Source organism: Tasmannia lanceolata, unplaced genomic scaffold (genome assembly GCF_043159265.1).
Source record: "Tasmannia lanceolata isolate RefF3 unplaced genomic scaffold, GAP_Taslan_0.1 ptg000081l, whole genome shotgun sequence".
Classification (NCBI taxonomy): Eukaryota; Viridiplantae; Streptophyta; class Magnoliopsida; order Canellales; family Winteraceae; genus Tasmannia; species Tasmannia lanceolata.
This window is the reverse complement of record NW_027518758.1, coordinates 103477-131210: the sequence shown is the minus strand read 5'-3', so window position 1 is coordinate 131210 and position 27734 is coordinate 103477. Positions and strand designations below refer to the sequence as shown.

The 27734-nt window shown below is 39.9% G+C and overlaps 1 protein-coding gene and 1 long non-coding RNA gene across 4 annotated transcripts in view; both read right to left on the bottom strand.

The window, feature by feature from the left end:
- The window catches only part of LOC143865507 (uncharacterized), a 28615-nt gene extending 1823 nt beyond the window's left edge, over positions 1-26792 (bottom strand). Inside the window, exon 1 of the long non-coding RNA XR_013241913.1 lies at positions 26732-26792. This is a non-coding gene — a long non-coding RNA (uncharacterized LOC143865507). The remainder of the gene's footprint in view (positions 1-26731) is intronic.
- On the bottom strand, positions 273-7620 carry LOC143865506 (disease resistance protein At4g27190-like). 3 transcript variants are annotated; one of them, XR_013241912.1, is made up of 2 exons: positions 851-7620; positions 273-783 (listed from the first exon to the last, which is right to left on the bottom strand). XR_013241912.1 is itself a non-coding variant. In XM_077375841.1 (1 exon), exon 1 carries the CDS (start codon positions 7081-7083, stop codon positions 4690-4692), a length of 2394 nt encoding a protein of 797 aa, XP_077231956.1. In that variant the 5' UTR covers positions 7084-7620; the 3' UTR covers positions 273-4689. The 3 variants fall into 3 exon arrangements, 1 of the variants encoding a protein (XP_077231956.1); XR_013241911.1 differs by having other exon boundaries at positions 273-758; XM_077375841.1 differs by having other exon boundaries at positions 273-7620.
- Positions 26793-27734: the final 942 nt, after the last annotated feature.

Below are 27734 nucleotides of genomic sequence, written 5' to 3'. Positions count from 1 at the left end.
AATAGTGATGGAAGTGGATGAATGCGAATGGACAGGTTTCTGGAAATAGAGCGAGGCAAAATAGAGAAAGATAACTTCAATGGCTACTCTTCTAGGTTGCCAAGGAAGATAGGTAACATCAATTCTTCTAGATTGATGGTTGCAACTCTTCAAGGATGCAAACAATAGGGGAAAGCTCCTACTCTTCAAGGAATGAATGAAACTCTTCTAGGTTTCAAGGAAGAACTCTTCAAGGTTCAAGGAAAAATGCACCAAACAAATTTTCATTCAAATATTCAACTAACTCCATTACATATGTTTGATACTCTTTAAATAGAGAAATACATGAGAAAATTCGTTCAAACTAGTCCACTAACTAGTTTAGGGACTCACATACATTATTAATAGTTTAGGAACTCTAAACACATTAACTAGTCAAAGCTAGCAAACACAGTCTACCAAAATAGCCATAACTCTTCAACCACTGAGCCAAATTAGGACCATGAATATCTGTTGGAAAGATAATTCAAAGACCTACAACTTCCTAGTTAAGCATTTTCTCTGATTCGTCCATCTAGAGATCCAACAACGGACTCCAAAAAGTGGTCAGACCCATTAATGCGGGACTCCAGCTCGATCAGCGTGTCCATGGTGGTCTTTATGCTTAATGGATTCAAGTTCGACACGGGCCTTCTGTTGGGCTTGGATGCGGGCTGACCTTCTCACTTGCTTAGGATGGTTCATCTGGGCTTCAAACTTGTCAACCTCATGGGTGTGGGCTGCATCATATCTCCACCCCAATCACTATCAACATAACCAATGAGCTGAAAATCATTTGATGGCACATAATGCAAACTATAAGTAATGGTACCTTTGATGTAGCGAAGAATCCTTTTAGCGGCTTTGAGATGTGTAGACCTAGGATTCTCCATGTAACGGCTTACTAGTCCAACTCCATGCAAAATATCTGGTCTAGTGACGGTCAAATACCTTAAACTTCTAAGAAAACTTTTGAACATAGTTGGATCCACCATTGCACCTTCATCATTTTTGGATAGATTGAGCCCGCACTCCATCGGTGTATTGACCGTATTGCAATTTTCTATCTTGAATTTTTGGAGAACAGTTCTAGCATATCCTTCTTGTGAAATGAATATCCCTTTCTTGGATTGCTTTACTTCAATGCCGAGAAAATAGGACATTAAGCCATTGTCAGTCATCTCGAATTCTCAAACCATTGCTTGCTTGAATTCTTCGAACATAAGAGGATTATTTCCTGTAAAAATCAAACCGTCAATGCACAAGCAAATAAGCAAGATATCACCATTAACTTTTTTCATATAGAGTGACGGCTCATATGGACATTGTGCATATCCATTTGCTTTGAAGTAGGAATCAATTCGGGAATTCCAAGCTCGTGGTGCTTGCTTCAATCCATACAAGGCCTTCTTCAAACGCAAGACTTTGTCTTTTTCTTCTTGTTTGACATACCCCATGGGTTGTTCAATATAAACCTCTTCTTCAAGATGTCCATTCAAGAATGCCGACTTGACGTCCAGTTGGCAAATCTTCCATGAATTTTGTGCGGCTATAGAAATGATCATTCGGACAGTCTCCATTCGAACAACGGGAGCAAACAATTCATCATAATCAATCCCTGCCTTTTGCTTGTAGCCTTTAGCTACCAACCTTGCTTTACACTTATCAATTTCACCACTTGCATTTTTCTTGATTTTATATACCCACTTGACACCAATAGCTTCATGATTTTTTGGAAGTGTAACAAGCTCCCAAGTTTGATTCTTTTCGATGGCTCGAATCTCTTCATCCATAGCATTCTTCCACTTCTTTTCTTGAACGGCTTCTTCAAAAGTGAGTGGCTCACTATCAACAAGAAGGCAAAATAATTGCAAATTGTTGGATTCTTGAATTATCGCATCCGTTCTATCATAAATGTCTTCAACCATCCTTATGCGGGGTGGTGATGAATCACTATGACTTGCTTCGGAAGATGATAAAGTCCTCTGCTCTTGAATTGGTGAAGATGGAGGTTCTTGTGTTTCTAGTGAAGATAGTGGTTGTTCCTCCATTCCTTTAATGATGCCAATTTTATTACTCCAATCCCATGTGCTTGCTTCATCAAAATCAACATCTCTAGAAACATAAAGCTTGTAGTTAATAGGATCAAATAATTTATATGCTTTGAATTTGGAATCATATCCAATGAAAATAAACTTGTTACTTCTATCATCCAATTTTGTTCTCCCTTGAGCCGGAATATGTGCATAGGCAATACTTCCGAACACCTTCAAATGAGAGACGCTTGGTCTCTTTCCACTCCATGCTTCTTGAGGAGTGAAATCTTCCACACCTTTTGTTGGACATCTATTTTGCAAATAGACTGCACACTCCACCGCTTCAGCCCAAAATTCTTTTGGTAAATTCTTGCTTTTGAGCATGCTTCGAACCATGTCAAGGATGGTTCGATTTTTCCTTTCCACCACCCCGTTTTGTTGGGGCGAATATGGGGTTGTTAAGAATCACCGAATCCCATGATCTTCACAGAATTTGTTGAATGCACTTGAAGTGAACTCTCCTCCACGATCTGTCCTCAAGTTTTTGATTTGATACCCACTTTGCTTTTCAATGTAAGACTTGAATCTTTTGAATATATCGAACACTTCCGACTTTTCCTTCAAAAAATACACCCAAGATTTTCTTGAAAAATCATCAATAAAAGTAAGAAAATAACGATGCTTACCAAAAGATTGAGGAGTGATAGGACCGTACGCATCCGAATGTATCAACTCAAGCGGCCTCCTAGCATGATATGTGGCCTCCTTAGGAAAGCTATTTCTGGAGTGCTTTCCAAATACACATCCCTCACACAATTGATTGGGATGATCAATTTGTGGAAGCCCGTGTACCATATTTTTCTTAGATAGCAATTTGAGACCACTAAAGTTAAGGTGCCCAAATCTTAAGTGCCAAAGCCATGTAGTGTCTTTCATACAAGCAACCAAGCACTTTGGAACTTCATTCTTGATGTTTAACACAAACATTCGATTCTTTGACATATCAACTTTTGTGATCAAATGATTTTGTTGATTTCTCAATATTAGGCTTCGGTCCGTCATAAAAATATTATAACCCTTCTCAAATAATTGTCCCAAGCTTAGAATATTTTTCTTCATATTCGGCACGCAATAGACATCATGAATAAATTGATGAGATCCATTCTTTAATAGGATTAAAATTTTACATCTACCTTTCACCGAAGTCTTTGAGTTGTCTCCAAAAGAAACTTGGCCTCTTAGTGATTCATCCAACTCAACAAAGAGTTCTTTTCTTCCACACATGTGGTTGCTTGCACCGGTATCCAAATACCACGCATCTCGGTTGCCAATGTCTCCATCAAGGTTTGATAACAATAGTACATCTTCATCTTCCTTTACAAGGTTTGATTTTTCTTCAACTTGATCTTTGTACCAACAATCCGATGCATAATGGCCAAATTTTCAACAATTATAACAACGATCTTTAGAAGTGTCATACCGTTGATTTCTTGCCATGCCTCCTCGGGAACGTCCTCCTCGACCTCGATAGTTAAATTTTTGAAAATTTTGTTGATCTTCTCCTCGACCTCCTCTTTGGCCTCGACCACTTCCGCGGCCTCTTCCACGGCCACGATTCCATCCTCGGCCACGACCTCTTTGGTTGTTGCTTCCTTTCGAGCTTTCTTCATCATCCTTAATGGTGAGTTTTGTTTGAAGCACCTCTTCAATCGGCTCCTTTTTCTTCATAAGCCGTTGTTCATGTGCTTGCAATGAACCCATAAGTTCATTTATTGACATTTCGTCCAAATTTTTTGATTCTTCTATAACTACAACAACATAATCAAACTTCACGTCCAATGAACGTAGAATTTTTTCTACGACTAGCCCATCTTCAATTTTCTCACCATCTCTTCTCAATTGGTTTACAACGACAAGGACCCTTGTGAAATAATCTGAAATAGCTTCAGATTTCTTCATTCTAAGAGACTCAAAATCTCCCCGAAAAGTTTGGAGGCAAATTTTCTTCACCTTTTCTGCACCTTTAAAATCATTGTTGAGCATATCCCATGCTTCGTTGGAGGTGGTGGCAGCCGCAACTTTTTCAAAAGTGCCTTCATCTAGAGCTCGGTAGATGAGGTACAAGGCCGCTTTGTCTTTCTTCCTTAAGGTCTTCAAGGCCTCCTTTTGAGCATTTGTCAACTCCGATTCATTTTCAAGTTCGGTGTAGCCATTCTCTACCACATCCCACAGATCTTGGGCGCCAAGCAAAACTTTCATTTGAATACACCAATTTTCATATTTTTTATCACTAAGTTGGGGAACCGGAAAATCGGAGGACATTGTTATATTTTTTACCATAACTCTGGTACCACAATGTTAGAGTTTAACTAAGAAGAAGATGAACTTTTGAGAGGAGGAAAGACATGAGGAGACTAAAATTATATTTCTTTTCCTCTCGTTACTTTTTTATTGCCATACATGGATATAAAATAAAGGACATGAGAACATTCTAGCTAGTCAAATGAAGCAATTACTCTCTTAGACTTTCAAAACCAGCTTTCCAACTCCCACTACATTCCAATACATAGTATTTAATTGGTTTATATTTCCAACAAAAAACACTGGGGGCGAAATACTGTAATTGGGATGGGCTTCATCTTTTTACTTCAAGGAAGAAAGGTTGGAGTTGTTGCTTGATGGCATCGTTTTCCCACTCCAATGCTTCCCACCATTCTCTCTCGCCACGAATCTGCCTTAGATTGGGTGCCTTTTTTATCCCCACGGGAAGCCTCTTTAGATTCGAACACGATAGAACTTGTATCTTTTCAAGTGCTGTAAAAGCCAAGGAGACCCCTTTGCAAATACTACCCAATTGAGGTAGGCTTTGAAGATGTAACTCTCTCAACTTAGGGAGAGCAGCATCGTCATCGTCATCATCATGTTGGAGTTGGTCGACCTTCTCCTCTTCATTTACAATTATCTCCTCCAATTCATCGCAACCCCAAACCCGCAGCTCTTGTAAGTTAGGGAGTTGTTGAAGATTAGTACGGCCCCAAGAGAAAAGATTCCTCAACTTGTGACAATTCGTCAATCTCAATTTTGTAAGGCTAGAGAGGGTTCCAGGTGGCATCGACCCCTCCCAAAGGCTCCGCAAATTAGGTAGAGAATAAAGACTTAGATACTCCAAGGTTGGTAAAGCAGTAGTCTCTTCTTGTAGCCCGTTCCAATCCATTACAGTCACCATTTCTTGGCATCTTACGATTCTACACTTTTTCAACTCATTCAAGTTTTCCACGCCGAGTTCCAAGAGGTCTCTAACTCCACCATGACAGATTAAGTATAAAGCATCAGCACAACTTAGTACTTCAACGATCGCATTCGCATGGGTTGTGACCTCACCACCAAGTACCAAAGCTCGACCTCCTTTAGTATAGCGCCAGAAGTCTGGACCACAGGAACCAACCAGAATTTGAAATGTTTTAATATGTTTCTCGTTCCAAGATCGGCTACCTTGGACAAATTGTTCAAGGCACTCCATATTTGGGAAGCAGAATCCGAGATGAGTTAGTTCCCTCAAGCTGCAAATCTCCTCTGTCACATAATTTGCAAGGCTCTCATCCCACCTCCCATCACGTGGATCTACCAAGATACGCAAGTCTTCCAATAGAGAGAGCCTCGATATTTTTACTTTGAGTTCGTGACAAGACACATACAGAACCCTAAGTTTAGTTAGCTCCCCAATCTCAATTGGTAAACAATCAATTTTCGTCCACATTCCAAGATCAAGCACATCAAGTTCCTTTAGTGCCCCAACTTGAGACGTGAGCGTCTTCAAATTCTCACAACTATTTAGATATAGTGCTCGAAGGCTGTCCAAATTCCCAATGGATTCTGGTAGCGACTCTATGCGGGTGTGACTTAGGTCCAAAACTCGAAGGCTCGCCATGTGATCAAAGAATGATGCAGGAATTGTTAATGGTTCGTTCCTTTGAAGCAACAATGTCAAGAGCTTGGGGCATTTTGGTGATGGGGGAAGACTTTTTAATTCATTACGCATCAAGGAGATCCTCTCCACGTTTTCCCATTCCTTTTCCTTTGGGGGTTCGCTTATCCCAACACCAGCTCTCACTAAGAATCTATACCCGTCTCCAATTGGAGAAGTGATTCGTAATGCTAGATCCCGCATAACATCATGCATCTTGACAGAGTCTGTCTCAACACTTCCAAAAAGAGATGCATCTATGAGATGTTTTACTATAGCATGTCCCTTATCATATGCACCTGCACCATCGATAAAACCTTCCCCCCTCCAATACTCAATTAATTTATCTATTGGTATCTCATGGTCTTCCGGATACAGTGCCCCGTACAAAAAGCAATTCTTTGTATTGTCATTGTTTAACCTGTCGAAACTGAATTTCAAGCGCTTAAACACTTGTTCTTCCATATCTTCGATCTCACATGTAGTTGGCGAGCATAACTCATTCAATGCATTTTTCCACACATGGACATTAGCCTCCTTCCTCAAGCTCCCTCCCACCACGATGATTGAAAGTGGCAGACCATGGCACTCCTTAATCACATCCTTTGCTAAGGATTGTATGCTTGGATTTTCAACAACGTCCCCCACTTTGTTTTGGAAAAGTTTCCATGCTTCCTCTTCAGATAAGATGTCTACCCTTATCTCCACATCAGTATCCATCGACTTACAAACTTGTAGACGTCTAGTCGTCAGCACTATTTTGGAACCGTTCTCTAGGTTTATGCGAGGGATTCCAACATTGTCCAACTCTATTTTTTCCCACATGTCATCCAAAAGAAGAATGAACTTCTTTCTTTCCAATTCCTGATATATTCTTGTTGCCATATTGTCATTTGATTCATCACTTCCTAAATTCAATGACAATCGTTTTGCAATTTCATTCTGCACATTTCGCAAGCTCCAATCTTTTGAGACGGTTACCCATATGACAATTTCAAACAACTGGGTTATTTCTGCTGAGTTGTTCAAACTTTTCATCACCGTCGTCTTTCCAACTCCACCCATTCCCCAAATTCCAATCTTCTTTTTTTTAATGTCTTTGATGCATCCCAATATTTTTTGTAGAGTGCGATCAGTTGATGTGTTCTTTCTATTGTTGGTGCAGCTATGGGTTCAGTTATATTTGTCGGTGCGTCAACAACCACCCCAACGACCCAAGACGCAGATTCCTCCAAGAGATCTTTGATCAAAATATTGGAATCATCAACACGTTTGCCAAGCTTCAACCGCAATGAAACATCCGGACACCATCCCATCAAACAATTTTTTCCCTCTTTGTATTCTTTCTCTATCTCATTCACCTTACTTTGTAGCCCTTCCACCTTTTCAAGCCAAATTTCACATTCATTCGAAGCAGTCCCTCTGCTGCCATGCTTACTTATCTTGCCTTTGATGTCTTCCCTTCTACTATACAGAACGCTTGCTTTTTCATTGAGATTGTTTAAATTCTTTTCAAGATTTTTGATGTAGCTAATGCATCGAATAATAGGATAACCTAACCACTTCGCAATTTCTAATACCGGTGCCGCAAGGGACTCCATATTGACTGCAAAATAAGAAAAGAATGAGAGGCAAATAAAAGTGTGCATTCAATCTTATGAATAGACATATCATATATAATCCACCTCAAAGGAATCCAAATAAAAAGATCAATTCTTTTAGGGAAATGATTTTAGCACTCCGTTGTTTTGATATGTCGCAACAGTACCTTGTCTTTTTATTTTTAATTGGCATTGTCAGAGCTTTTTGGGAACTGTAAATAACCTTTTGACAGCCCTTTGAACACTAAAAGACAAGAATCTTGCTCGACATATCAAAACATTGGACTGCTAAAATCATTTCCCTTCTTTTAATTTATAATATTTTATTCATTAGAAATGACTAATTCAATCTTCGTATATGGGCAAAAACAACACTCATATGCTCGTGATAAAAGATAAAAGGTATACAATAAAAATCCCTGCTCCTAAAAGACAAGAGAATTGGGAAGACATGAATATTTCTATTAGTGAATGTATGTTGAGGGTTAATGGATGATTTCCATCCAAATCAGATCATAATTTACTGTGATTGAATTGAACGTAGAAACTTCATACAAAATATTCTATATCTCGATTGGGAAGAAAAGTTATGTAGATAATTTCGTAAGGCAAAAAACAAACGGACGACTCAAGTGGATTACTAATGTAGAACGTATCATAGATGATTACCTTGGGCACCTGGAATAGAAAAAATGGGCCAAAAGGGCAAGTGATATTTGGCTACGGTTGGCTACAGTGATAGGAATCGGTATTAATGTACATTGTTGAGAAAAGGATCATCATACCTACAGGAAACCCAATCAACTAAAGTTCATAGGCTGTTCCGAAGCATCTCAAGAAGAGGCCATTTAGAGGGTCAAATTTCAGTTTGATATCAAAATCTACTATTTATAATGTGTTTTTATCTTGCTCATTTTTAGCCGTCTATCATATTGAGAGTTCTACTAGATTATAATTCTCCTAATCAAGGGTAATGAGTTTTAATAAGTATAATATTTTTTACTATTTTATAAAATTTAATGTTTTTAATAAGTACAGCTTATAGGAAAGCGAGTTTTGTTTGGAGTCTTTAGGACCATTTAAGACTCAATGTGAGACTTTTATCTATAGAAGTTTCTTTTTAGAGAAGTTTATTCTCTAGATCTCCTATGGATTCAAGGATTTGATCAAAGGTACATCTCCTCCCTCCTTTCTATAGTTTCATTCATGCGTCAGGGTGTGACCATAGATTACCCCCTTTCCGATGGCTGATAACAACGGAATGGGCTAAAACAATTCGCCAGGAATGACGATATGATAGTGATGGCATTTGAGGCTTTTCACTGGAACAATTCAAAGATGAATGCAGGAGATGCAAGTAGTGATTTCTTAATTGATAGACACCTTAGAGTGCAATCAGATCTGTGAGAACGAACCAGACATGATCGGTGAAGGAGCTTGCGGTCAACATGTTTGTGATTCACTATACATACTAAATCATGGACCTCCACACAGTGTAAGTGAATCCAACAATAAAGAGGTTGAAGAGAGAGACATGATAAAAAAAACAATCAAAAATGATCTTCTAGACTTCAATTGTCAATTTCAATCAAAGGCTTCCCGATTGGCTTATTGAGGTAGTTATATTTTTGTATTATATGGAGGTTTGCGAACGCAAAGAGGTGAAGTTAGTGGCATAAAAGCTTAAAAGTGGGACTTCGGCCTAGTGTAAACCATTCCAACTTTTACAGACATGGCAGATGAAGGAACCGATTCAAATTTGGCAAAGAATGAAGCGGTGCTGCGAGCATGATTCGTGTAAATAGATTATGATCAAGTGTTATTCCAACAATATCAGAATTGTCGTCAAGGATGCCTATTTGAGAAGGATTATGTGAATGTGTTTCATTGCTTATCCCCATGTAATGATTTGACAGAGACAGAATCATAGCAAGTAGCAAGATTCACAGGTGGATTGCCCATGGCCATCCATGATAGAATCTGGACACAACTCGTTTAGACCCTTAACGAGGTGTCAAGTTAGAACCTAGAGTAGATGCGAAACTAGATCAGCTTCGAGTAGGAACTCGGCAGTAGGGGGGTCGACTACTATTGAATCACCATGGGACATGATTCACAGCCAATGGAGGGGTCTTATTTGAGGGTGATCCTGACCACCCCTATCCATGAGCCGAGTATTCGACAGTGAATAAGATAAAATGATCACTATTAGGAATGGGAACCAGAACTCATATTCTCCATCCCATCCGCTCCAAAATGATCACTACTAGGGATGGGAACAGAAAACCTGTATTCTCCACCCCATCTGCTCAAGTGTTATTGATAGCTTTACCGACTTCAATGGCATATTTTTATGCGGGTCCTACTAAAAAAAGGATTGGGTTATTCGGTAAATACATTCAACCATGGCCAGCCTAGACAAAAATTCAATCAATGTCCCCAGTGTCAAGTATCTAACTTTGTAACTAGTTTAGAAGGGGCAGGAAACGGGAATCTCAAAATTGAAGGGAAAGAATAAGTCCCCCAAGAAGGTAGTGAGGAAATGTTGGCCTATGAAGATCAAATGTTGTCCCTTGTCGTGAGGAGATTAATGTAGTCTCCTAATCAAGAGGCATATCCACAGTGACACAACATCTTTTAAAAGAAGTGTACAATGAATAAGAGATTTTGCAATTTGATTATTGATGAGAGCAATAGCGAGAATATTATCTCTATAGAAATGGTGTAAGAACTATAGTTGAAGATGGAAGACACCCTTCCATACAAAATATGTTGGATCAAAAATGTTATAATATGTGGGATCCAACGGTTGGATTGGGTTAAGATCTCACCGTTGGATCATCTTGGAGGTAGATTGGGCAAGTGGCTAAATGAAGCAACTAGATAAATTAGCCAAGTAGATTAGGAAAGTAGATTTGATTAGGTTAGATTAGAATATTCTAGTGTTATCTCTCTCCATAGTTGTCTTGATTTATTATGTAAGTGCTCTATAAAAGCACCAATGGATTCTCTTTGTAAGCAGCCAAGATTAATATAATTTTCTATTATTTTACAAAAAAGGTCAATTAAAATTGTTTGTTGAGAGGGGCATCAAATTTCATTTTCTATTGTAATTTTTTTTTTAAAGATAGAGTTGTGTGTGATTTGGTCGATAGGAAAGCCTATCAATTACTTGATCGGCCCTAGTTGTATGATGTTGAGTACCCATAAGGGCAAAGACAATGTTTATATCTTTTTCAAAGATGGGAAAAATAATCATTGCCTCTATGAGAAGGAAGAATCAACCTAGAACTTTAATAGTGGTGGGGCGGTCCCTCCTAGCTCTGATAGATTTGTGAAAGAGTCTACAAAAATATGAGATATATGCCTTGATAGTGAAGGGTGATGTTGTGACTTGTGAGGCCTATCGGTAATCCAAAAAGGCTAAATAAATTGATACAAGAGTTGAATGAAATTATTCCCAATGAACTCCCAAATGGAATTCCTCTATATGTGATATTCAACACAATATTGAACTTATTTTGGCCACTAGTTTGCCTAATCGCTCGTAGTCATATGAGTCCAAAGAAGAACAAATTATTACAAGGTTAAGTAGAAGAATTGGTTCATAAGGGACTAGTTAGGGAAAGTATGAGCTTGTGTGTCGTGCCAACATAGACAACAATAAGAAATATGGAAATTAGAGCATGTGTTTGATAGTAGGGCCATTAATAAAATTATTTTCTGAAGTATAGATTTCCTATATCACTGCCGAATGATATGTTGGATATGCTAGAATGGTTGACAATGTTTTCCAGATTAGATTTAAGAAGAGGGTATCACCGGATTAGGATCAGATCAAGTGACGAATGGATAAAAGCCTTTATGACCAAGGAGGGTCTATTATATGAGGGTCCAGTAATGTCATTTGGGCTCACAAACGCACCAAACACCTTCAGAGGCAAATGAACCAAGTTTTTTTTTTTTTTTATGAGTACTAATGAACCAAGTTCTCAAGCCTTATCTTGGTCAATTCGTTGTAGTCTATTTTGAAATTATACTAATATACAATTGTAGTGAAGAAGAGCATGTTGGTAGCATAAGAAAGGTACTTCTTGCCCTCAAAGGAAACAAGTTAGGTAAGAAGTGTAACTTTATGAAATAGCCTTCTATTGTTTTCTATCTGGTAGGCTCTAAAGGGACCCATATAGATGAGAAGGTAAGAGCTATTATGGAATGACCTACACCTAAAACCACTAATGAAGATAAGGAGCCTTCTCTCACCGGTTTGTGAAAATTTCAACACTATCATAGCGCCCATCACATAATGCATGAAGAAATATTCTACTGACACTACAAGAAAAATGGCCTATAGCGATGACTTTTTCCCGTTGCCCATTAACCGTTGCTACAACATAACTAGGGGTGCAACTCGGGTCGGGTTGGGTCGGGTTGAGGCCAACCCGAACCCGACCCGACCCGAGTCTCAACCCGAAAGTGTCAACGCGACCCAACCCAACCCGAATTAAAAATTTCTGAACCCGACCCGAATTGTAGAAGAAAAATAGAAATAAAAAAAAGCAAAAAAATAAAACTAGAAAAGAAGGTATCTGGGTGCTTCTTCCACCTGAGAATTGTGGGTGATAGCAAAAACGTGCCCATCAAATGATTATTGGCCTGATGAGTTGAGGTGGAACATCATCTTGTCATGGAAGATGGGCTTGATGAGATGCTCCTTGAAATTAGCAGTTTCATTGTGTGGAAAATGATGGTGAAAATGAGAGCGTTGTGGTGAGGAAGGTGACTGTGTTGTGGTGAGGTACCAACAACAAAGCATGTGGGATGAGTGGGTTAGTGTTACCGAGTTCAAGCAAAAAGGAAGAAGGAAAATGGCTGAGGCGGTTTACAATATAAGTGTAAAATAGTTGGTATAGTAAGAAATGTACAATAATGGAAGAAAAGAGGTCTGATGGTGATGGGCCTGACGTACTGAGTACTACTGACTGATAGCTGTCGAGACAAATTTGAAAAGTAACTTTTGAAAGAAAAAAGATGGCCCCATTTCATTTGATCTCGTTTTCAAAAAATTTAACCTTCTAAGCAAGAAAGCTTCAGGTTTCGGGTCGGGTCTGGTTTTCCGTTCTTCAACCCGAACCCAACTTGAAATCAAATCGGGTTGCCTTTTTCAAACCCAAACCCGACCCGAGTTTTGACCAGAGGGAGTAAAATGAGTTTTGGGACAAAACGAGAGATACGTAGGATAAGGATGTGGATTTGAATGATGTTTCTACGGTTGAGAATTTTTTTAATGGATATTTTAGGGAATTAGGGTGGAAGATTGGTGAAAAAATAATGCAATGTGAGATTAATGGAGGTTTTGGGTTCTTGAGAAGGTAGTTTATGGTAAAAAACTAAAAAAAAAATGCATGAAAGAGATAGATACAAGGGTTGGAATCTCACAAACTAAAAATTCAAGACATCGCACCAAGGGATTCCTACGCATCGCACCATAGGGAAGATCAAGGCATCGTACCTTCGCAAGGAGTAGTGATGCATGACGACCGAACATTTAAATGATATTTGGCTTTGATACCAAAATTAACACAGGGCGGATCTGTGTGAGGAGGATGAAGGAATAATTGAAATAGGGGGATCTAAACTTCTGCAAAAAGTCTAACAGCAGATCGGAAAAAGGGTCTGTTATTGGTGAAGCCTGATCTCAGTCTAATCTGGAAAGTACTGTACACTCTACCTCGACTGCGGCGGTCCCGTACTTTCATGAATTAGGGTTTTTTCTCTTTATTGTAACGCGTCTTAGAACGCTATATAAAAGGGATGTGCTATCAGGAGACGCCTAAGAGAGGTGTGAGGGTTTTTGTAATCTTTTCTTCAGAATAGTGGAATCGTTGGCTTGTCGCTCTGCCGTGGACGTAGCCCATACCAAACTGGTTGGGTGAACCACGTAAATCTGTGTGTTCTGTGTGTGATATTTCATTTTATCTTTGCATCGTTATTTTGCTGCGTTGTTAATTCCTAACAGGGTCGTACAAAACAATTCGATCGTTGGATTGACTTGATTCTTGAATATGTAGTAGGGGATATTATGGGAATGAATATAACTAATTTTAGTGCAAATCCGATCGTAAATCTGGGTGAAAATACAGAATCTGTAATTTTTGTAAATCGACAGCGCAGATCTAATTACAGGAACAGATCCAAACGTTGGATTACTCTGGGTTTTGTATGTGAGAAAAGCCTATAAGAATTAACAAACCCCAAAGTTTGGCCTCGATCAGACAGTCGGATGGTCCGATTGGGGTTGATTTACATAAATTGATTAAGAAATGGCTATTTTTGATTTGGGAGGGGTGGACAGAAAAAAGAAACATGGACGAGAGATAGAAAGGAAGGTCGGAATCTCACCAAAACCAAGGCATCACGGTTCCCCCCTCCCAAATCAAAACCAAGGCTGGTTTTTATTTTGATTCAGCTCAGGAAGCTTTCTATACGCTAGGAACCTTTAAAAGTTGTTACCGGAGATCTTTGATCTTGATAAGCCAAAGGGGGAGTAGAGGGAGATCATCATGGTTCCCCCAAAATCTTTTCCTCGGTCACTAGGAAGCCAGGAGGACTTGGACATGATGACAAGGAGGTTAGTGTTCATAAATGGTATTGCTTGGGAAAGGAGGAACGTTTCAAACCAAAATGAAAGCGACTGGAAGTGTTTGAAGTGTAACTACAACAATTTTGGCCCTCGTAGTATCTGCAGAAGATGTTTGGGGCCGAAGAATAACAAGAAGGAAGAGGTGGTTAAAACATGGGTTCCTAAGGCAACCCCCAAGGAGAATCTCACTCTTAGAGTGAATGAGAAACCCCTTTGTTCATTATCCCAATCGACTTGATTAATGACAGGAAGAAGACCCTAAAAAGCTGCTTGATAGGCACTATGAGAAACAGGTCCCTGCTGAAGAAGTTTGAACTTGGGTGAGGAGACAATGGGCCCTTCCGCTTCTTAGCAAACCATTTTCTATTAGCCCTTCAATGGTGCTTTTCTGTTTTGAGTCTCAGGGTCAGGCTACATCCATTCTACGGCAGGGTGGTGACGCTTTGGGAGGATATCTTGTTTCCCTTCAACCGTGGTCTCCTGCTCTAAATACTGATGCAAAAATAGTGAGGCTTAGGTTCTTCAATATTCCACTTCATGCCTGGTCTCTCTCCACGGCGGAGGTTTTGAGTCAGCATTTTGGGCAAGTTTTGGAATCACAGATGTCTGATAGTCATGACCATTGTCTAGAATTTGCATCTGTTAAGGTATTAACTTCGATGTGGAATTGTCTACCATCTTTTATAAACCTTATGGTAGATTCCACTGTCTATCCAGTTGGAGTTAAGATGGTGGATGAGGCATTAATGTCCTTTAAGGATCGTTCGGTGGAGGGGGATTCCTCCCCTTTGGCCCCCTGTCTTTGAAGCCTCTGTTGACCCTTCGTCGGCGATTGACACCCTGTGGATGGGCCTTTCATAGTAGTCCCTTGGGGTAAATCTGTCATATCCATGGTAAAAGAGCCGTTGGACAGATCTGCCCCAACCTTTGAACTATCCTATACTTCGGGAGCGGAAAAACCCTCAGATAAATCATAAAGGTTAGCCTCAACATTGAAAAGGAAATCTTGGGTTTGGGGCGTGTCAGCAGACATTAAAAGCTACATCTTGTATCAGCTCCTGAAAAGCTTTCAGAAAAGATATCTCTGACTGTCTCAATCTACAACCAGTGTCAGTTGAAAAAGCGGTAAAAATTAAAAAATCACTTTTTTAGAAATAAAAAGAATAAGGGAAGTTCAAGAGTTTTGAATGACAGCATCAGTCATATCAGAGGGCTTCGTGTCAGCTCCTCTAGAAAAGGCACACCGATTCAGAGAGAAAAAGCAGGACAGAAAGGGCGAGGCATGCGTCTCGAAAATCATTTATTAACCATGAAAGGGGGCCTCTCTCTCTTTAAAAGAAATCCCTTGGGTTTCTGGAGGAAAGAAAACCCGAGTTACTTAGCCTCCAAGTTTAGCCTCCTCCTGAAAGACTTTGATAAACCTTTCTCCTCTACCATGTCGTCTGATTCTGGTCCCTCCTCTAGGAAGAGGACGGCGCTTTCTTTTGAGGTAGACGACCTTTGGTTCGTTAAAGACCTGGAATTCGATGAAAAAATGGCGGCAGAAGAGTGTCCTGCACCAAGGGAAATCTCCATGGGAATATGGAAGAGGTAATGGAAACAATTCAAGAGGGACGCTATGGCTAACAAGGATCGTCTTCTAAAAGTCTCAGGGAAGACTGACCCTAAGGAGGCTTTTGTCAGAATCTATAAACTTCCATTTTTTAAGGAAGCTCTGGAAGAGGAGCGAAGAGCCCGACGTCAGCGTTGGGAGGAGGTTAAGGCAGCGGAGATTGAGAGACTGGAAAAATTGGTGGCTATCTCAGTAGAGGAAACCCAGTAGTCAAGGGATTCCCTAGACCGGAAAGTTAGTATGGATGTTCGGGTTCGGATGGGGTTGGAGGTGGAAGATCAAGAAGAGGGTTTAAGGTCGGTGGATCTTTTGGAGTCAGAAGAAAGTAAAGCTCTTCCTTCTGAGGAAATGGACGAGTTGTTGGCTATAGGAGATGTCTTTGGGATAGGTTTTGATGATGATCTTGAAGCCATTAAGAATTTGTTTCTGTCTAGGACAATCAGAGATTTGAATGAAAGAAGGGAGGTTTGTTTGGAGAAGGATGGTGGAGAGAAGGGGGCTGAGGGTAGTAACCCTAAATGAAAAGCCTTTAGGCCCCGATAGTTGGAAAAAAATAGAGGAAGTAAAAAGGAAAAAAAAAGACTTTTCAGGTAAAGAGGAGAAGGACGAAGAAAAAATATACGAAAGAAGAAAATTGAAGAATGGGTTATATTAGAAGATAAGTGTTTTGGGGTTGTTTCATTGAAAGTGTCTTCTTTGGTGGGAAGTTGATTCCCCTAAGCTTGAGAATCCTCAGTATCTCGTGTTTAGGGTCGACTCCTTCCTCAATCTTGTGCATGATGGTGGCGGTATTTTTCTCAATTAGTCTGGTGGTTTTCATTTAAGTTTTAGGATTTGGGTTGTAAGTTGTTAGATGATAAATACTCTTGATGATCATCCAAGATAGCTATCGTTTAAATAGCACTGGGAATTCTCTGTCGATATCTAGAAGCACTCAATCTTCAGTAGCCATTGCTTGAGAGACTCGTTCTTTCGCTTAGGCTTTCCTGTGTGGATACTCTAGCTTTGCTAAATCTTCTTGGAATTTTACGATTAGATCTAGAGTTTTAGAGTTTAGAATGCAAGTTTGGTATTTTCAGGAGAATTGGTTTATCCGTAGTTTTAGAGATACTTGTTAGGGGAACCAGAATTATTTGCAGTTTTAGAAGGGTACAGATGAAAGTTTTGAAAGAATGCTATGGAAGTTTGTAAAGAAGGCATGCTATTGATTAGCAGAAAGGGGTGTTTTATGCTTTTACTTTGGCTTATTTTGCTTAATTTTTGAATTGGTCTCGGGTATGCCCGTGCCAATGCAACTTAATATTTTGTATTGCAGGCTGGGACTCCTGGTCCCAAATGCTATCTGAGTATTAATGAAATATGTCAACTTCCAAAAAAATAAATAAATCAAGGCATTACACTAAGGGGTTCCTAGGCATCGCACCATAGGGATGATCAAGGCATCGCACCTTTGCAAGGAGTAGACATGACGTCCACAAAAGACAAGAAACATTCAAATCTTTTTCATTCATCATAACATAACATAGCATTCTTTTCAAAAGTGCCCTAAGGCTTACAATATATAAGAAGAAAGAAGAGAACTAGAAAGTTCTAAACCCTAAAAGAAAAACTTTTTGGACCAAAATACCCTATCGCTTGCTTCCTACTTAAAAATCCCGTAATACACAAGTGGGGGCCTATTTAAAACATACATAAGTCAAAGAATTTAAGTTATTTTGATGTAAAAAGACTCTAATACCCATACTATAACATAAAGGACTTAAAAGACACCTAAAACACACTTAAAAATTAAAATATAGCCCTACAATGGTCCCCATTATTCTCTCCTACTTGAAAAGCTTCGACCACATCAAATAAAATGATTGGCATGATGAGTAAAAGTTCTTCAACTGGAATCCTCGCACGTGTCGCATACGGTTGTCCTTTCCAATGAACTAAGTACTTCCAACACACAAGTAGCTTTGGGCAATCATGTCGTTGGTTTGAAGTAGTGTAATAACCATGTGCGCTTTCGATTTGTTCCTAATGACGTGTCAGCTTAGGGAAAGTGAAACTTGGTTTTTCTGCTTCCTTAAGTCTGTAGGCTTCTACTTCTGTATCCTCGAGCAAGTAGTAAAAATTTGGCAAGGGTCCAAACATTACGATCAAAGACTATTTTGGTGTAATCTGAAGCTCCTTTTGACTATGTCGAGCGACTTTCCTCTTTCAGGGGTGTTGTATGATAGTTGTTGCTCTCTTGATTCTCTTATAATGTTCACGAACTAACTTCTGTCGGAACAAACTTGGTACGACGATTATGGCTCTTCTCCGTTCTAATTCTGTGTTCTCCAAAGAAGGTATCAACAAAGGTTGTTCCGACAGGATCTCCTGACTCCATGCAATCTGTGAAGTCTCTATGGCTAGAGGACGAGCATGACAACCTTGGTAAATATGACTCACGCAATCCAAGTGGGATAGCAAACCGTCAAATTTGGCGTTCAAGCCTTTCAAAAATTCAACTATTCAATCTTCAGTGCATCTAGATGACATGTTTCCACCTTGAGCACTGATACAAAATTGATGCAGGACGATCGAACGTTGAAATGATAGTTGGCTAGAGGACGAGCATGACAACCTTGGTAAATATGACCCACGCAATCCAAGAGGGATAGCAACCCGCCAAATTTGGCGTTCAAGCCTTCCAACAGTTCAACTATTTGATCTTCAGTGCATCTAGATGACATGTTTCCACCTTGAGCATTGTTACCAAATTGATGCAGGACGATCGAACGCTGAAATGATAGTTGGCTTTGATACCAAAATTGACGCAGGACGGATCTGTGGGAGAATGATGAAGGAATAATTGCACTTAGGGGGATCTAATTTTCTGCAAAAAGTCTAACAACAGATCGGAAAAAGGGTCGTACGGAACAATCCGACTGTTGGATTGACTTGATTCTTGGATATGTGGCAAGGGATATTATGGGAATGAATATATCCAATTTTAGCGCAAATCCGACAGTCCGACCGTAAATCTATGTGAAAATATAGAATCTGTAATTTTCGTAAATCGACGGTCCAGATCTAGTTTCGAGATCAGATCCAAACGTTAGATTACTCCGAGTTTTTGGATATGTGAGAACAACCTATAAGAAGTAACAAACCCCAAAGTTTGGCCTTGATCAGACTGTTGGATTGTCCGATTGGGGTTGATCTACGTAAATTGATTAACAAACGGCTGATTTAGGGGGGGGGGGGGGGGGGAGGGGAGAAACATGAACGAGAGATAGAAAGGAAGATCAGAATCTCACCAACCAAAAGCTAAGGCATCACACCAAGGGGTTCCTAGGCATCGCACCATACGGAAGATCAAGGCATCACACCTTTGCAAGGAGTAGACATCACATCCACAAAAGAGAAGAAACTTTCAAATCTTTTTCATTCATCATAAATAACATAGCATTCTTTTCAAAAGTGCCCCAATGCTTACAATATATAAGAAGAAAGAAGAGAACTAGAAAGTTCTAAACCCTAAATGAAAACCTAACAATTTTGGACCAAAATACCCTCGCTTGCTTCCTACTTAAAAATCCTGTAATACACATGTGGGGCCAATTTAAACATACATAACTCAAACAACTTAAGTTATTTTGATATAAAAAGACTCTAATACCCCTCCCATAACATAAAGGAAATAAAAGGCACCTAATACACACTTAGAAATTAAAATATGGCCCGACGACGGTCCCCATCAAGTAGACATCACATCCACAAAAGAGAAGAAACTTCAAATATTTTCATTCAACCTAACATAACATTCTTCGAAAGGGCCCTAAGGCTTACAATATATAAGAAGAAAGAAGAGCACTAGAAAGTTTTAAAACCCTGAAGAAAAAACCAACACTTTTAGAGAAAAATACCCTCTTGCTTGCTTCCCACTTAAAAATCCCGTAATACACATGTGGGGCCTATTTAAAACATAAATAACTCAAAGAACTTAAGTTATTTTGATGTAAAAAGACTTTAATACCCCTACTAGAACTTAAAGGACTTAAAAGACACCTAAAATACACAAAAATTAAAATATGGCCCTACGATGGGCCCCATCACCTTCCTAAGTCCAAAAGCAAGAAGTGAAGTTTCCAAGAGCTGTTAGACCCCTCTTATCACTCCACTACAACACCATCCCTAGTAGATTCACATACCACTAGCATGCAACATCACATCACACAACACCGTACCATTATTTTGCACTACATTGTAGAAAACTGCCCCAACATTGACATCTCTAGCAGACAAAAGGAAGCTTCTAAATAACCTATCCATAACCCTAGTAGAGAGATAGACCCTCAGAGTCGTATGGCGAGATCGAAGCATCTATTCCATCCCCTTCCTTGAACATTCTTGATCTTTTAAGCTTTTAAATGTTTACCATTGATGAGGGATTTCTGCACGACGACTCTGCAAGGAGTCAATTGCGATGAGACCGGGCTAGGACCTGCCAAGGACTCTGATTGCGCCCGTTCACACACAAAAAATCCTATGATTCTAGCTTTGTCCTCCGCATACTCGTATTCTCGGACAAGGAGGGACACATGTAGATAAATCCTTTTGTGCATTCGCGACGGCACACATTCTAGCACTCTGATGATGAGCCAGAGCTTTCTAAGAAGATACACCTCGATTTCCAAAGCATCCTCGAAACTTAACCCCATAAAATCTAAAAATATAATTCTCGAAAACCTCCACAAACCACCAAACAATATCAACCCAAGGCGTCCAAGTGGCTACCTATTAGCCGGTCAGATGCCTCTCCTAGGACCAATCACAATTCACCTGCTAAGACCTCATGAAACAACTAAGATTGTCTGTACAGCCACCGCCCAATGGACAATGAAATTAAGCTGAACCACTCCGTCAATGGGCGGCACCGACAGAACCTCACTTTTCTAGACTGCCGGCGGCAATTAGTTTACCATCGTTGTTAGTAAAGCTAACCCCCACGCTAGAAAAACGGGATGTCCGACCGGTAGCCCCCAAAATTATGAACTTTACCCCTCTCACTCGGCTATAAATAAGGACATACCCCTAGGGAAAGGAGAGGAGAGAGAGGACCTCTGGGAGTGGAAAAAACCCAGAGAGACCGGAGAGAGCAAAAGGAGGACCAAGTTAGGAAATCTAGAAGAGAGAAAAACTGAGAGAGTTTGGAAATCTAGAAGAGCGAAGAATCGTCGCCTACCCCGCCCTCCTGCAATCACACACAGCCTCACTATATACCCACAAAGCAACCCCCACCACTCACAAACTTAACTCCGTCCAACCCTAGTCGAGACCCTGAGGAGATCAAGGCAATCAACATTGGAAGATTTGCGCCCCCATCTATGTCCTGGCAAGGACCTCTTGCACGGTTGTATTCTCTCATGAGTGCAACTCAATCAACTAGCTTCTTGCATGTATACATTTTCCACTTTAACTCGTATTTCCTTATGTTGTTCAAGGAGCTCTGGTTAGATTTAGTGCCCTAAAAGCCAGTACATTTTGTATATGCTATGTTTTATGTATTAATAAATATCATGACATTTAATGGGTATTATATTCGAATGTGTGTGATGTGCTTACATTTTGACACATATTCGTCCCTCTGTAGTAAAGTAAGAATACCATGCTCAAGGATTCACAAATCCTTGGGTGTAGGGAGATATGGTATCCCGATTCTTTGCAAACCTTAAAAGTTCCTGGTTGGGATCAGGATTGGACATCTCTTCCTGTATACAACCAACACCGGTATTGCCTACAAGCACATGTTGTGAGGTGGCTTATCTCAGTCACTTGCGTAGTGGACCCTAAGCAAGAAGTGTGGGTGCAATGATTGGATCACGCATTGAACAAGATCATATTAGAATAGCCTGTGGACAGGATTTAGTAAGGTTGTTCTACCCAGACAGAACCTTTTACATGTCCTTTGACCGGAGGGGTCATATTAGTCCGGGGGCCCATTCTAGGGTTTTAGTCTACCTTACAGCGATTCTTATTTGGAATATGTAGTACTGGATCACGCACTGAACAAGATCATATTAAAATAGCCTGTGGATAGGAGTTAGTAAGGTTGTTCTACCCAGACAGGACCATTTACATGTCCTTTGACCGGAGGGGTCATATTAGTCTGTGGGCCCATTCTAGGGTTTTAGTCTATCTTACAGTGATTCTTATTTGGAACGGGTAGTACTGGATCTTAGGACAAACCCTTGAGTTCAATAGGGATACCCAACATGGAATTCTCCACGCCAAAATTATGGGGGATGACATCTACAGTCTCGATCAGCACAGTAGGCCTATAAAATAGCTTGGCCAGACAAATTTGATAAATGATTTATCAAATTATTTTCGAAAAACACTTGTATGCTTTTGAAATTATTTCGCAAATACATTTCCGGGCCCAAACTGCTTAACTAGAAGGTATACTGTGAGTGGGAGCAGGGGGTAGTAGATGTCCACACTCCGTAGGACCCCAATTAAGTAGATGTAGATCGGAGAAGGACTTACACGTTAGATGTGGTTAGGGGTATGGTGATCTGACGGTCATCTTCAAGGCTATGTCTCGACGGAGGCCACTAATCTGATGCGATTGTAGTTTGACTATGGAGCGAGATCGCAGTGGGGGCCATCTTTGGGTTCTGCAGGATCGACCGTCGGATTCCTGCAACGATCGCTCTCATAACTCGTATGACCCGTTTACATCCTTCTAGGATCAAGGTACCACATTTACTAGATTGCAGGGTGGATCGGATCCGTTGTATTGGACACCAGGGAACAAATATACATGGTCTTTTGGTATAGACACCAAAGGACATAAAAGTAATAAAAAATTAGTTAAGTGTTAACTAAAGGGTATTAGGGGAAATTCAAGTTATTAAAATAGAGCTGAAATCCCATTGGATCAGAGGTATTGATGAGAAGTATTGATGTGATGTAATAAATAAAAAGAGTTCTATTTATTTTAAATAAATGAATCATGAAAATTCTTAAATGGGAGAATTTTTAGGGGATAAGGTGGTCTTACACGACCAACCCATTCAGATTAAAAATAAAGAAAACAAAAGAGCTTTTATTTAAATTTGAAAATTTGATGTTAATTAGTGCAAAATGTTTTTGGCAGATTATTTAGGGGAGTGGTCCCCACTCAAATTCGTCCACCACCTTTTGTATTTTATTTTTGAAATTCAAATTAAAAGTTAGATACAATCTAGATTGAGAAAAAGTAGGGAAGGTAGAGAGATAAAGAGAGATGGAGATTAGATAGGAATTTGTTTTTGATTTAAACTAAAACAAAGTGGAGATTTTGTAGGACAAAATTCATTCAACTCACATGGAGAATTCGTCCAACATATCTCTCCACTTTAGGTTAATTGAATCTAGACATTTTTTAAACCAATTTGTAAAAGTGATAAAAATGACTGAAGTTTTTGTAGGGATTTTAAAAACCAAAACTCTAGATTCTATATATACATATAGTGCACGAATTTTTCATCATTACCCCTGAGAAAATTCGTGCAACTCATTTCTCTCACTACTCCCTTGATTTCTCTCATCTCTTTCATCCTCTACTTCAAGATCTTGAGTAAAACTAAAAGAACACCAAAAAGCTCCATTGTTTTTTTGTTTTTCCATTCGTTTCTGATCTGTATCAGAAATCTTTAAAGAACAAAAGTTGTTCGTCATCCCTTTGTGTAGGCGTGCAACGCAGGTCGGGTTGGGTCTTGTTGAGGCCGACCCGAACTTGACCTGAGGAACATGTACTCAACCCGAGTTCCAACACGATGAGGTTCAACCCGACCCAACCCGAGGAACCCTTTTCTCCAACCCGAACCCGACCCGACCCGAGTTCAACCCTAGTTTTTTAGCTTCCTAAAACAATGATTAAAAATGTCGGGTTTCACTTGGTTCGGGTTGAGTTCGAGTCGGGTTCAGGTTTCACTAGGGTCGGGTTTCACTTGGGACGGGTTGCCCAACCCCTCAACCCGAACCCGACTCGAACTCAACCCAACCCGACCCGACTTTTTTCTGGGTTGAACCCAACCCCACTTGCACCCTTACCTTTGTGCGATCAAAAGGAATCCATTGGTCCAACTTGTCAGGTAGCGGTGTTAAGAATGATCGTAGCCGTTCGGGGAGTAGATCAAGCAGAGGATGACACCATATCCAGCAGCAAGTAAGGTATTATCTCTTCTCTACGCATTTATTTAAATCGCCATCAGATCATCTAGACCCTAGGATCCTAGGTTAACGGGCAAGATTGATAAAAAAAATTAATCTATGTGATTTTATGTTTCGCTGCGCATAGCAATCTTGCCTGGGGGTGAAAACCCCTCTAACAACTCTGGATCTACCATTAATCAAAAAGGGAATGTTAGATCGGATTCGCACCCTAGGATTTCTAGCCCATTCACACAAAAAGTCCTCCTGTAAGGTTCAACCACTTTCGGTTAGTTCCACTCGGAACTCCAAGTTGCCCACGAAGGCATTCACCCTCAATACCGCTAGGGCGTTGGGGTATTTGGAAGAACGGTTCTTCGAAAAAACGTGGTAGAAGCAGAAGCCGATTTTTCAACTAATAAAAGTTAATCCCAAAATATAGCATCAATTCAACTTTTGGGGATTGTGATGAGAAGGAAAGGAAAAGGAGCACCCCATCTTACGAGCAAGGACACTCAATTAGGAATCGGACCACCTAGAGCAATGGGTGAGCCGGATCCCAGGAAAAGTGAGCCCCGGATCTAGCCAGATCCATCCTTATAAGATGAGGCCTGTGCAGACCACCCTCTGAAACAACTCCTTGCTTCACTTTCTCCATTAGTGGGAATAAAAGGAGCGGATTTCAGTACTTTTTTAGCATCCATTTTTCCTTCAAGAGTCATTGGAATCCTGCTCTCATTTTTCCCGTAAAGACCGATCACCGATCTAGCGGAACCGGTGCAAACCCCTAGGGGGTGCAACTTGGGTCGGGTTCTTAAATCATGGGTCTTGAGTAGGGTCGGGTTTCAAGTTGAAAAACCCGACTCAATTTCGGATAGGGTAGGGTTTCAGGTTGAAAAACCAACCTAAAACCCGACCCAACTCGAAATAGATAAATTGAGTAATGCACACGTTAGTAAATATCATTGAATTTAACATCAACACTATTATTTTTGTATGTTTAAATGAATTGTTTATGTGGTGATATGAAGTTTACTCTTTGGTTTGTTGTACGATTACAAGTGGAGTTTCAAACATTGTCAAAAATTATAGAACTACCATCCTCTGCAAACCGGATGCATGTTTGCATTTTCTTGCTAGTTAGTCCTTGCTTAATAAGCATGAACCAGTGTTTTGTATAAAAAAAGATTAAATGCAAGCATCTAAGCACTCATACACCTATATATACCTTTATGTAATCCCATGCCACTAAGTTTGTTTCTCTCTGCATTTAATCTCAGTGAGTTGAAGTTAGATAATATAAAACAATTCGCCAACGTGAAGAAACCCGACCCGACCTGCGAATTGTAATGGGTAGGGCAGGGTTTGGGAATCGTGGGTTTTCCGGAAAAAAAAACCCAACCCGACCCGACCCGAGTTGCAGCCCTGCTAACCTCTTCCGGCCCCTTGCTCTGAATCTTGATGCAGATCACAAAAGTATCATATCGGGACCTAGGACCTGTTATTTCCTAGGTGGCGACTATGAAAAGAAAGAGACGTGCCTCCCATTCTCATCGGGTCAGCCAATTATCGAAGAAACTTATCTGGGTACGATCCTGTGGTCCATATTTCAACCATATGTGATCGATCACATCCGAACACCATATGTTATCGTATGATTACTTTAATCGATAAGGATCGACTCTGATTATTATCAATGGCCCAAATCTACTCGGAAAAAATTAAACCACCTAGACGATGCACAAAAAGCAACACTATGCACTTCTAGCATCATCAACCAACTGCTTTTGCTCTGCGCGCACATGTGGACCAGCATTGCACCGTCCTATGGCCACCATGCAAAACTCACTTTAAATAAAGCCAGAGCTAGGAGTAAGACATGCTTTATAAATTCCTGTAGGGAAGTGATATATCCGCCCCTTTTCATCACCAGGAACACCCCCTATCAGTGTATCAATGACTAAGGAGGGGCTGTTGTACTTATGTCAGAAGAATTCAATGCCGCTGATTGCCACACACACTGACAGAGGGTGTTCCTGGTGATCAAAAGGGGCGGATATATCACTTCCCATTCCTCTACAATGTGGGATTAAACGTGTAGTCTCCGCGAGCCTTTTGCAAACTTACCTTTTAAAAAGACCCATTTTCAAAAGGCAAAACTCCTAAAAGGCAAGCTCCATTGAAGCTCACCGTGCATTGCTAACCTTTGGCCAAGGCCACTCATTTTCAACTGGGAAACTTTCGCCCAGTCCCCGCATACTCACAGAAACCGTTAAGGGGGGGCGGGGGGGGGGGGGGGGGGGGGGGGGCGCGCGGGGGGGAGATATCAGCGCCCTTCACATAGAGTCATCAATTTAAAAGAAATTATTTTCAATAAGCTACCTCAAATGAATCCAAACAAAATCACTAATTTTATATTTATCTAAGTTTTCTATAGGTGATAAAAAGACTAAATTCAATCTCATTATATGGGAAAAACCACCCAGGTGTTCTTGGGTTAGAACAATAGACAAATATACAATAAGAATCCATTACTCTTGAAAGGATCAAGATTGGAGTGTCATGAGATGATTGTGAGAACACACAAACACTTCATTACATGAAAAGGATAATTAAGTGAGATACTAATCTGAAATACAGAAATAAGAATTCAAACAACATACAACATGAACTCAAACAACATACAATATGAACTCAAACAACATACCCGATTGTCCTGGTTAACAAATGCAATGAGAGAGAGAGAAATGAATGATCTTAAGGTTGTTTCTTCAAATGATGCCTTCAAAAAGAGTAAAGTTTCTGGGTGTACGAAGACCAGAAGATAGCTTTGAATGAGTGGATGAGCTTGTCTCCTCAAAGATAAGGCTGGAGGGTTAAAAAGGTCAGCAATAATTGAGGCGGGAGAGTCTCCTGAAGTCAAGGATTTATTTAAGTGACCTAAATATGGGTTTTATTTTGAATAACGAAGGTCCCAGACTCCCAGTGGTCAGCTGTGGGACCCAAAAAACATCAACCGCTTAAACACACATTAAAGAATGTCTTTAATTATCTTGCTTGATTAACGGTCTAGAATCATCCAATTATGGTGGGACCCAGGTCGATATACAAGACATGATTAAAATCTGATCTTATTAGATGATTAAAATTAATGATGGGTTAAAATTATCAAATGAAGGTAGTCCAAATGTTATTGCTTGAAATAAATCATATTTATAACCTATTTATGAAGTTGTACAAGACTACAAGCTAATAAAAAATTATAACGAATAATTTTTGTTGGAAAGATACCCCAACAAGTGGTTAGCCTAATGCTTCTCATATTATGAATCCTGACTATTGATCAATACACCCCTTTCTCTCCTTTAAACGTCTTTCATTGAGAAGGGGTGTATAAGCTTGTGTAACCATGGTTTTAAATTTCGACCGAAATCCGAATTGACCGACAGCGAAATCAACATTATCCGAAATGATATTTTATTTCGGTCGAAATTTCCGAATTTCGGGTGAAATTTCGTTTTTTCCGAAATTTAACCCAAAATAGCTGTTTTTTTTTTAGATCAATTTAATATTTCACCGAAATTTTGGCCTAAATTTAATATTGAATAAAATAGTCATTTATTTGTTGTACCGGATTTTGATCGAAATTTCAAAATTTCATGGGTCAGAAACCGGTATCGAAACCGAA

Bases quoted from the DNA above. Each gene is read 5' to 3' on its own strand.
- LOC143865506 (XM_077375841.1), bottom strand. From the start codon at position 7,083: ATGGGTGGAGTTGGAAAGACGACGGTGATGAAAAGTTTGAACAACTCA.